This window comes from Oryctolagus cuniculus, chromosome 19 (genome assembly GCF_051225735.1).
Source record: "Oryctolagus cuniculus isolate XC-2025 breed Fujian yellow rabbit chromosome 19, ASM5122573v1, whole genome shotgun sequence".
NCBI lineage: Eukaryota > Metazoa > Chordata > Mammalia > Lagomorpha > Leporidae > Oryctolagus > Oryctolagus cuniculus.
In genome coordinates this window covers 52208482-52219999 of record NC_142885.1, presented here as the reverse complement: position 1 = coordinate 52219999, position 11518 = coordinate 52208482, and the positions used below count along the sequence as shown (strand labels likewise).

The window sequence follows — 11518 nt, the reverse complement described above, 5'->3', positions numbered from 1 at the left end:
GAAATTCGGTGGATTAAAAAAAATCGTTCCGAAACCTCACAAACCGCCTCCAGGTATGCATTCTTTACCTGAGAAGCCCGGAATACCTGGCCCAAGGTCAAAAATAATCAGGAGTGGCCGAATTCAAAAGCCGCGCGGGCTCCTGCGGCAGGGATTAGAATTTGAGGTTTAGGCGATTTTTTTTTTTTTTTTTTTTTTTTTGGCTTGTGTGTCAGTGGGGGATGGGCCGGGCGGCAGGGAAAGGAAACTTGTGTCGCAGCAAAGAAGGTGGAAGAGGAGGAGGACGAGGAGGAGGAGGAGGAGGAGGAGGGGAGGAACCCAAGCCAAGCCGGCCGCGGCGACAACGGCTGAGCTCGGGGCTCCGAGGGTCCCCCTCAGCCGCTCTCCCTGGCACCTCGGAGGCCGTGACCTCCACGGAGGTCCCGCCGGGGGTCGAGCGCCACTCCAGGGCGGTTGCCAAGGGCTTGCCCCGTCTGCGGGTCCAGTTGCTAGGGCCTCCATCTTGGGACTGGTGGCCGCGGCGCCCCCGGAAGGGGTTGCCGAGCGGGGCATTCACTTCCGGTCTGGGGCCTGCGGCGGCGGCGGTGGCGGCGGCGGCGGCAGCGGGTCGGTGTAGAAAATGGCGCTGGTGCAGCGGCTCGGGCCTCTCCCCGCGGCGCTGCGGAGGGCTTGAGGCTCGCGAGCCTCATTCACCGCGCCCCACTTGCTCGTGCACTTTACACACATGAGGTGAGCGGCGCGGGGGGCCTCCCTGCGGGCGGGAGCAGCCTGGGGGCGCTGCCGCAGGGCCCGCAACTGCGGGCGACGGTGATGACGGCGCCGGGGCGTCCCCGGGACCTCGGGCCTCGGCGGGAGGGCGCGGGGCTGCGCGGCTGCGGGGAGTCGGGCGGGTGGCCCGGAGGGGTTGCGCCTGGCCGCGCCGCCGGGGCCGGCCCCGGGGGGCTGCGCCTGCCCGCGCCGCCCGACCGCAGTCCCGGCTGCAGCCCGGCAGCTTTGTGAGCCCCCTCCCCCGCGGCTCCCCACCCCTCCCCCATCCGGCCCCCGGCGCGAGCCTCTGCCGCAGCCACTCGGTGTTCACGCGCTTCTCGTTCTGTTTTTTGTTTGTTTGTGTGTGTGTGTGTGTGTGTGTTTTGTGTTCTGTTTCAGAGAATTGGAAGCTAAAGCTACCAAAGACGTAGAAAGAAATCTTAGCAGGTAAGATGGGCGAGCTTTGCGTCTCCCGCCGCGTTTTCCTGTGCGTTCCCACCCTGGCTCGCCCGTTTTCTGGGTTTCCAAGTTCCCCTGTGTCATTTTCTTTCGCACGCAGGGAGCAGGCATTGGGGAGAAGCGGCCTGAGGGAATACTGGCTGGAGGGATTGCGGGGAGATGCGTAATGACGCGTGTGTGCTTTTCTTTTATTATTATTTTTTTTGTTGTTGTTAAAAAAAAAAAAGCCAAAAGCAATTGTTGTAAACTTAGTTAAAGCATTCTCACCCTTTTAGAATTTAATTAGGGGACTTGTGCATTAATTACTATTGTAAATGATTGCAGGCATTGTGTGAGTCATGATTGAGGCGGCCCTTATGGCGGGCTGTCAAACTGTTTTGGCTTCCCCGTTATTACTTTGTAGCTCAAATTGTTGCCTTTATAAAAAGATACTATGTGTTCGTTTTTTTTTTTTCAACACATTGTAGTCAGGCGGATTCTGTTGCATTGGAAACAGTTTTGCCCTTGAACTTCAAGCAAGCATAAACTGCGTTTTGTTTTTCTTTTGAATCTGCATTTGAGATTATGTTCTTTGCATGCTTTTTATTTTTACTCAACTGGTAAAATAATTAAAAATCTGTTCCCAGTAGGTGGTTACCGTTCTTACTGGGCTTGAGTGCTTTTGCACTGGGAACTTAAAGCAGCCACAGCAAAGGGAGGGTTTTTTTGTTGTTGTTTACATGAGCCTTTATGGAAATGTTTGGCTTTATTGAGCTGTAATTGCTTAAGCATCAGGGGATTGCACTGTACTTAACTCTTTTTCACATTCATTTTCTGTCTTTTGCTTTCTTATTCACCTTTTTTCTTTTCGAATTCTATTGGGACACTCAGGAGAAATTAACCCCGTACGGGAACTACTGTCTTTCACTTGGACAGAATTAAATAAAAAATTCTCCAATGGCAAGTCTTAGTGTAGTTTGTGCTTGATGAGTGTTAGTTTTAGGGTTATGTTGGAGTTATTAACACTGTTCAGGTCACCTGCATATTGCTCACCATGTACAGTTGTTTCAAACTGCTGCGTTTGGGAGCGTTGTAGGTACTAATCTTTGCAGAGAATCCTTAAGGAATCTTCAGCTGGTGAAGGGTGGTCATCATTGGTTTACCCAGGAAAAGACTGCTACTACTCAAAGAAATTATGGCATCATTTAAAGGAAATTAAGACTGACATCCCTGCCTGAGTAACAGGTAGATATTTGCATAGGTTTTGTTGTCAGAAGCTGTTAAAGAAATGTTGATATGGAATCATTAAAGAAAACAGACTGAGTTCTTACAGTATAATTTCAGGAGCATAGAGGAGCTTGGGGTTTGGGTCTATTTCTCATGCTTTTGTCATATAATTGTGTCATAATTCTTATGAAGATGTTCTAGGATTGGGTTAAAAATTTTCTATAGGACAAGTATAATTTTCATGTGCTGTTACCATTGGCCAGCCATGAATCAGTTTGAATTCCAGCTCTGCCACTTTTTTTTTTTTTTTTTTTTTTTTACAGGCAGAGTGGATAGTGAGAGAGAGAGACAGAGAGAAAGGTCTTCCTTTACTGTTGGTTCACCCTCCAATGGCCGCTGCGGCCAGCGCACCGTGCTGATCAGATGGCAGGAGCCAGGTCCTTCTCCTGGTCTCCCATGGGGTGCAGGGCCCAAGCACTTGGGCCATCCTCCACTGCACTCCCTGGCCACAGCAGAGAGCTGGCCTGGAAGAGGGGCAACCGGGACAGAATCCGGCGCCCCGACCGGGACTAGAACCCGGTGTGCCGGCGCCGCAAGGCGGAGGATTAGCCTAGTGAGCTGCGGCGCCGGCCTCTGCCACTTTTAAAATATGACCTTGACACTTGGCGAGTCACTTAGCGTGTCAGTCTAATCTATAAAATGAGAAACTTGGACCAACTAGTTGCTAAGGTTTGTTAGGCCTCTTGGGTTATATAAAAAGGAGTCAAGTGCTGTCCATGCCCACAGAGGACATGTACAATCTAATAGGAAGACTATAAAAGGCACATAAATAACTGTAATATGATGTAGATGACATAGGGGTCAAAAGTAGATGCCATCCCATTCATGTGCTTAAGGATCTTCAGTTGGTCCAAAAAGCACAAAAAGGAAATGCAGGCATCTGGGAGGTTTTAAGGCAGTGTGTACTAAGAATCCAATGAGAGGAGCATTATTTAAAATGAGAAGTGTTCTGAGGAGGGAGAGAAGCAATTAGGTGGTCAGATGCTGCCGCCCCCCCCACCCCCAACAGCAGTCTTTATAGACTTTAGTGCTCTCCCCAGGAGGCCCAGGCAGTGTATTTGGTTAATAAACACTTATTGAGTGTCTTCTGTATTTCAAATGCAGGATAAGGTGGGGGGGGGGGACTTGGGGGAGGAAAATGTAAGGGGCAAAATTTGTTGAATGCTTCTTAGGGACCTGGCACATTTGCCCAAGGACTTTATGTGGAGTCCTCTGATCTTTGAGAAATGCTGAGAGGTGGGTGCTATTATTATCTGTTTCACACAAGAATTGGAGGCATAAAGAGTTTAGGTAACTTGCAAGAGACCATACTGCTGGTAATTGAAACCTGTCAGACTTCAGATGGTATTTATACTGTCTCTTACTAGAGGCATGGCTCTTCGCCCTTGAAAAAATGGAACATTTCTTTTGGGAGGTAAAACCCACACATGCATACCATGTGTCTGGATCAGTTTCTCGACCTAGGCCCTGTTGACATTTTGGAGCAGATAATTACTGTGAAGACTGTCCTGTGCATTGTAGGATCTGCAGCACCTGCCGGTAGCACTCCCTGCACAGTTGTGACAGTCAAAAATGTTTCCAGATATTGCCAGATGTCCCCAGGGGTGGGGGTGAGGCAAAATCACCCCTGGTTACGAACTACTGTTCTGAATCTTCATTTGGATTTTTCATGCAGAAACCCCAAGCCTTTAGATGTTGAATTAATCAAAATAGCTTTTAATACCATGGGAACGCAGCCCCCCTCGTGTGGACTGTCAGTTTGGAAGTCTAGTTTCTGAATGTCAAAGAGGTTCGGCGATTTTCCTTTTCCTCTGCTGAGCAGCAAATCTTTTTCAAGATGATGTGCCAAGTAGCCAGTTCCAGTTAAATAAAACTGGCACAAGGGATATATTTTAGTTTGCTATCCCAGGTAAATTGTCTTTTAAAATTCACTGTTGGGCCTTAAAGTGGTCACATTTATGTCAGTATTGTGGGCAGTTTTAAGAAGGAGCTCTGATGTGTAAGAGTGAGCACCCTTGGGATCAGTTTTGAAAGAGCAGAAGTCAGAAAAGGGTGCAGGATCCAGAAGGCTCAAGAGGTTTTGGCGTAGCTGACCTGTTATAAAAGGCACATGTAGCAAAGTACTTGAAGGTTCTTGAATGTCAGGTTGAGCAGTTTGTGCACCAGTCTTTAGGTGTGAGGAGCCATTGCTTGCCTTTGGGTAGGGTATTAATGGGATAGGGATTAGTGATCAGATTTATTTATTGGTAGATAACTAATGGGTCTAGGCAAGAAGTGAAGGGCTGAATTAAAGTGATAGTAGAAAAGAAGTGAGATACTGAGAAGGTGGACTGTGGGATGTGGGGTGTGATTAGTTGAGTCAAACTACTCATACATGGAGGGGTTGGGGTTGGGCTGCTTCTAAGGTGTGTGGGGTATTGACCGACCCCTGAACAGAATAGAGGTCAGAGCAGAAATAGGCATTTGGGGAAGAGGAGCTAAGTTACATTTTCCAGTTAACAACAACTCTAGTTCAACAACAGATCTATTTTAAAAAATACTTTGGAAGCCAAAGCCATGGAATCATTGAATATTTAAAGCTGGACCGTAAGCTTCCAGATCAGTCAGTATTGTGACTCCTTCACTTTTCACTTGAGAGCACTGATGGAGACAAGTCCAATTTAGTACGCAAGGGTGTATTCTCTTAGCAAGTGACAGAGCTAAGTGGGTTTTGTGTCCACTCTAAGTGTCCTTCCCATGAAGCACTGTTTTAAGTTACACAATAGATAAAATACAATTTTGGTTTCTCCCTTCTTTCTGAAAAAGGAGTTACCTCAGTATGTTATGCCCATTCCAGTGGTGAGTTTAATGTGGAATCTGTTGTCTGAAGTAGCACTTAACATGCTTTGCGATTTTTTTTTTCCCTCTAATATACAACATTGGTAAAGGTACCATGTGCCAGTAATGTGACCTCTGAGGTGGGGCGCTTGTGTGTGGGACACTTGCCTAGAACAGATGCGGCATCAGAAGAGGTGAGGGCAGCAGGAGGAAGCCAGGGCAGTGCATCTCCCTGGCTAACGTGAGCTCTGGACCTTTATCTGCAGGATAGGAGTGAGAAGGATTACCTCCTGATTTTGTTAGGCCTTATTTTTTTTTCTTGTTAATATGCCTTGCAGATTAGGAAGTTCATTTAGGTATCTCTAGCAAATTTGAATTATAAACATAAAAAACAATACCATTCTGTAACCTGTTTTAAGTTTTGGTCTCTGAAATATATGAAAGTATAAATTGGAAAGACTTAAAGTCCTTTAGATTTCTGCTTTGTGACTAATTCAAAAGTGTTGCCCATGAGCAGAAAGACTAAAATGTAGACTTACATATAGACTTATGATGAGTGGATCACAAAAAGTCAAGAAAAGGTACCCTTCTGGTTTAAACTTTTATTTTTTAATGTTTTTAAAAATTCATCTTATTTGTTTGAAAGGCAGAATGACAGAGAGAGGGAGAAAGAGAAAGAAAGATCTTCCCTCTACTGATTCACTTCCCGATGGCTAGGGTTGGGTCAGGCTGAAGGCAGGAGCCACCTTGTCTCCCCTTTGGGTGGCAGGAACCCAAGGACCTGAGCTGTCCTGCAATGCCTTCCCTGCCATATTAGCAAGGGGCTGGATAGGAAGTGGAGCAACCAGGAATGGAACACTTATATCTTTTCTTAGGTGTACCAGCTATATTAATATTTTGCCACATTTGTTTTATCATGAAACATCACCCCAAAATGTGGCAAATGTGGCAAAATGTGCCACCTAAGAAGTTTAACTTTATTATTAGGTCCATATTCACATTTTCCTAAAATTTTTTGTAGTGCTTTCCTTAAAAATGTGTTTTTTCTCTCAATTTCTTAATTCAGCACTGCGTTTAGTTTTGTATCTGAAGTTTCCTTGCATCTGGGGTAGCTCCCTATCCTTTTTGTGACCCCCCCCCCAACCTTTTTAAAGATTTATTTTATTTGTTTGAAAGACAGTTACAGAGGTAGAGACAGAGAGAGATGTCTAAATCTGCTGGTTCACTCCCCATATGGCCGCAAGGTGGGAGCTGCACAGATCAGGAGCCAGGAGCTTCTTCCAGGTCTCCCACGTGGGTGCAGGGGCCAGGGTCTTGGGCCATCTTCTGCTTTCCCAGGCAGAGCTGGATCAGAAGTGGAGCAGCTGGGACTCGAACCACTGACGCCCGTATGGAATGCCGGTGTTTCAGGCCAGGGCTTTAACCTGCTGCGCCACAGTGCCGGCCCCTGTGCCCCTTTGATGACTGGCATTTTGGAAGAGTCTAAAACTTGTTTCTGCAGACTTCTGTTTGGAGTTGTCTGATTGTTTCCGTATGATTAGATTCAGGTTGAACCTTTTTGGCAGGAATAACCCAAAGGTGATGATGTGTTTGTTCTCAGGGCATCTTACCAGGCTTCCTCAGTATTTTTAAATAGATTAGCTGAAAGCTTATCTAATATTTTTATCTTTACACTGATTCAGTGTTTCTTTCATTTTAGGAAATGCAAAACAATTAGTTTAAGTGGAGATAGACTTTTAAATATTTGAGGTTATAATAATAACAAGTCTTCAGTTTAAATTGGTTGTAAGGTTTGTTTTTATGAAGCGTTATTCTGAAGGTAACTCCCTTATTGTGGGACATAGAAGTTGCTTGTTTTTAGCTTTGACTGTGTTGAACTGATAACTCTGGTAGGAAAATGAAACAGGCTGGGCTTGTAATACACAATTCTTAAAAGAATGTCCCATTGAAATTGGAATGACTATACCACCAGGACAAGGGTTCTCATCCTGGGCTCCACAGAGAGACTACAAATGGTATGAAGTAGTCTGAAAAAATTGTGTGCTTAAAATACACACACACACCTACCTTAGCATTTATCAGATTTCAAAAGGTCATTACTTTTCAAAGACTGAGAAACATTACAGTGTAGGGAGGTTGTTAGAGGAGCTGAATAGTATCAGTAAAAGGGAGATTTTTGAGATTCAGAAGAGAGAAAGCTCAAATAAGGCATGGTTTCTCTCTATATTAAAAAAACATGAAACTATAGTTTACATTTCTTATTTAAGATGCCTTATTTTAAACATGATTTGCATACTCTGTATATGTGTTTGGGTTGGCTATGAAGGAGAAACCTTGCCATTTCTGCTCTTGTAACGGGGAAAAGCATTTTGAATTTTCGGCAGTAGGATGTTATGTGAGGATGACTCAGCTTACTTCCCTTTTCAAATGGAATGTTCAAAACAGATTGAGACCTGGCTGTGGAATTTTATACTTTGAACTTACAAGGTATTTTCTGCAAACAATGATTGATGGGCTTTTGTATACTAGCAGGCAAGAGGAGGCTAACTTGTTTGTTTCTGCTTTCTTGTTGGTGGTTTTCAATCAGTGAACATTAGTTGGGCAATTTGCTGCAATGATATTGAATATTTTTGTAGTTATGACATCTGTATTTTGTTAATACGGGTCCCTCCTTTTCTCCTATTTTTAAGTTTCCCCCTAAAACAAGTGTGTGTTCGTCAGAAGGAAATATTGTATATGATATTTAAATATGCACTGATTTAAAATATATGTTTAACTATTACTTAGTTGTTTGTTAATGCACTATACAGAGGTTGTCATAGAAATATAATGTATTATTCTACTTGTGACTCCCTCGGCTTTGTGAGGCATATAAGTGAAAAATGCTAGTTTTTAAAAACAATTTTAAGATTTATTTATTTACTTGAAAGAGTGACAGGGAGAGTCATTGAGAGCGTCTCTCCATTGGCTCACTTCCCAAATGGCTGCAACAGCCAGGTCTGGGGACCAGGCTGAATCCAGGAGCCAGGAACTCCATCATGGTCTCCCGCATGGGTGGCAGGGTCCCAGGGTAGGCATCACCCACTGCCTTCCCGGGTGCAAAAAATCTTACTTTGTAAAGATAGAAGGGGACATAACATTGTGCATTTTCTGCACTGCAGCAGTTAATCATCCTCATGCCACAGTTTAGAGTGTCAGTCACTATTTCTTAGAAATCTTTGCTAGCTCGCCAGTGACTCTGGAACTGAAGCCCTGATTCCTACTTGTGCTTAAGCTCATCTCTTCAGCAGTAGCCCTTTAAAAACTCCTTTTTAGAATGCATCCCTTAATTTCTCCATCAATTTTTTTGTAACAGCTTTACTGATAGGAAATTCACATGCCATAAAATCCACTGTTATGCAGTGTGTGATTTAGTAGAATTACAGTTGTGGAGTCACCATCACTAATTTCAGAACATTTTCACCCCCTGGGCCAGTGCCATGGCTCACTTGGCTAATCTTCAGCCTGCAGCGCCGGTACCCCAGGTTCTAGTCCCAGTTGGGGCACCGGATTCTGTCCCGGTTGCTCCTCTTCCAGTCCAGCTCTCTGCTGTGGCCCGGGAAGGCAGTGGAGGATGGCCCAAGTGCTTGGGCCCTGCACCCGCATGGGAGACCAGGAGGAAGCACCTGGCTTCTGGCTTCGGATCGGTGCAGCGCCGGCTGTAGCGGCCATTAGGGGAGTAAACCAACGGAAGGAAGACCTTTCTCTCTGTCTCTCTCTCTTTCTCACTGTCTATCTCTGCCTGTCAAAAATAATAATAAAAAAATTTCTTTTCACTCCCTACCCTAAACTCCATACCTAATAGCAGTCACTCCTGTTTGTCCCTCGCTCCAGGCTCTGCCAGCCACTAGTCTGCTCTTTGAATTTGCCTGTGCTGGACATCCATATAAATGAATCATACCGCATGAGTGTCTTTGTGTCAATCCTACCTCCTCTAAGATCCTATGTTCAAGGTTCATGCAGGTTGTAGCCTGTATCAGTTTGTGAGACGTATTCCATTGTGGGGTTATGCCACATTTTGTTGATGGACTTGTGGGTGGCTTTCACTTGGACTGTCATGACTGAAGCTGTTATGAACGTTCATGTACCAGTGTTTGTGTGGCCTGTGTTCGGTACTGTGAGATGCATACCTTGAGGTGGCCTTGCTGGGTCATGTGGGAGGAACTGCCAGGCAGTTTCCAAAACAGTCAAGCCATTTCTCTTCACCAGCAGTGTGTGAGGGTTCCATCTTCTGCACATCCTTATCACCACTTGTAGTGTCCTTTTTGATTATAGCCATCCTAGTATTATGGTTTTGAGTGACTCGTGGTGTTGGCCATCTTTTAATGTCGTCCTTGGCCACTTGTATATCTTATAGTGAGAAATGTCTATGTGCTCATTTTTTTAGTTGGGTTATATGTTTTCTTCCATTGTATTGTAAGATTTCTTTGTATAGTTTAATAGAAGTCCTTTATTTGATACATGATTTACAAATATTTTTCCATTCTGTGGGTTTTTGTTTTACTTTCATTTAAAATTTCTAAATTTTATTGACATAAAAATTGCACATTTATAGAGTAGCAGATGATGTTTTGACATATGTATGCATTGTGTAAAGTTCAAATCAGGGTAAGTAAATGTATCTCTTCAAACATTTATTATTTGTGGTAAAAACATTCAAATCCTTTTTTTTTTTTTTTTGAAATATAGAGTATATTATTGCTCTCTGTGCACAGAATATCCTCACTTCTATAATTGCAACTTGAAACCTAATGGCCAACGCTTCCCACTCTCTTCTCTCTCCAGCCTCTGGTGATCACTGTTCTCAACTTCTGTAAGATCAGTTTTTTTGATTGCACATAAGTGAGATTGAACAATATTTGTCTTTTTTTGCTTGACTTATTTCATTTAACCTAATGTCTTTCAGTGCCATCCATGTTGTCACAAGTGACAGGATTTCATCATTTTTATGGCTGTGTGGTATTCCATTAAGTAAATATATATATATATCACATTTTCTTGGTCTATTCATCACATCTTAGGCTGTTTCCATTTCTTAGTTGTTGTGAATAGTGTTGCAATAAATATGGGAGTGCATGACATGCACTGTGACTGCTGGTCTTTTTGATATGCTAATTTTATTTCCTTTGGATGTATACCTATTAGTGGGATTGCTAAATTATATGGTGTTTCTGTTTTTAATTTTTTGAGGATCCTCTATACTGTTTTCCATAGTGGCCAGATTAATTTATATTCCCACCAGTAGAGTACAAAGTTTTTTTTTCTCTGCATCCTGCCAGTGTTTGTAAGCTTCATCTTTTTGGTAATAATCATTCTTCTTTGTGGTGCCTCTTGAAATACAGAAATGAGGCTGGTGCCGCGGCTCACTAGGCTAATCCTCCGCCTTGCGGCGCCGGCACACCGGGTTCTAGTCCCGGTTGGGGCACCGGATTCTGTCCCGGTTGCTCCTCTTCCAGGCCAGCTCTCTGCTGTGGCCCGGGAGTGCAGTGGAGGATGGCCCAAGTGCTTGGGCCCTGCACCCTATGGGAGACCAGGAGAAGTACCTGGCTCCTGCCATCGGATCAGCGTGGTGCACCAGCCGCAGCGCGCAGACCATGGCCGCCATTGGAGGGTGAACTAATGGCAAAGGAAGACCTTTCTCTCTGTCTCTCTCTTTCACTGTCCACTCTGCCTGTCAAAAAAAAAAGAAAGAAAGAAAGAAAGAAAGAAATACAGAAATGTAAAATTCTGTTTGTCCAGTTTACATATTTTCCCCCTGTGGTTTGTGCTCTTTGTACCCAATCTAAAATCACGTAGTTCACTCATGGTGCGTTTTCCTTGAATAGTTTTAGAAGTTGAGCTGTTCCATTTAGGCCTATCATCTATTTTCAGTTACTTTTTGCATATGAAATGAGAATTCCAGCTTTCTTCTTTCTTCATTCTGTCTGGTTGTGCCAGCACCATTTGTTGAAAAGACTTTTCCTTTTGGCCCTCTTGCTGATCAGCTGATCTTAATTTGATGAGTTCTGTCTCTGGACTCTGAACCACTCATCACTATGCCAGTTCTACACTGTCTTGAATACTGTAGCTTTGTAGTAGATTTGAAGTCAGGAAGGGTAGTCCTTTGCTTTTGTTCTCTTTCAAGATTGCATTAACTGTTCTGCTTGCATTTCTGTATGAATTTTTGGATCTACTTGCTAATTTCATCCAA

At 44.1% G+C, this 11518-nt stretch overlaps 1 protein-coding gene across 25 annotated transcripts in view; it reads left to right on the top strand.

Annotated features, from left to right (window-relative positions):
* Positions 1 to 252: 252 nt before the first annotated feature.
* The window catches only part of TNRC6A (trinucleotide repeat containing adaptor 6A), a 101984-nt gene continuing 90718 nt past the window's right edge, over positions 253 to 11518 (top strand). For 11 of the 25 annotated variants that reach the window (XM_089321717.1, XM_070064558.2, XM_070064564.2 and 8 more), the window contains exons 1-2: positions 253 to 729; positions 1147 to 1194. In XM_089321717.1, the coding sequence (XP_089177843.1) occupies positions 725 to 729; positions 1147 to 1194 (53 nt within the window). In that variant the 5' untranslated portion in view covers positions 253 to 724. The remainder of the gene's footprint in view (positions 730 to 1146; positions 1195 to 11518) is intronic. The other 14 variants (XM_089321725.1, XM_070064569.2, XM_089321722.1 and 11 more) reach the window with 7 other exon arrangements.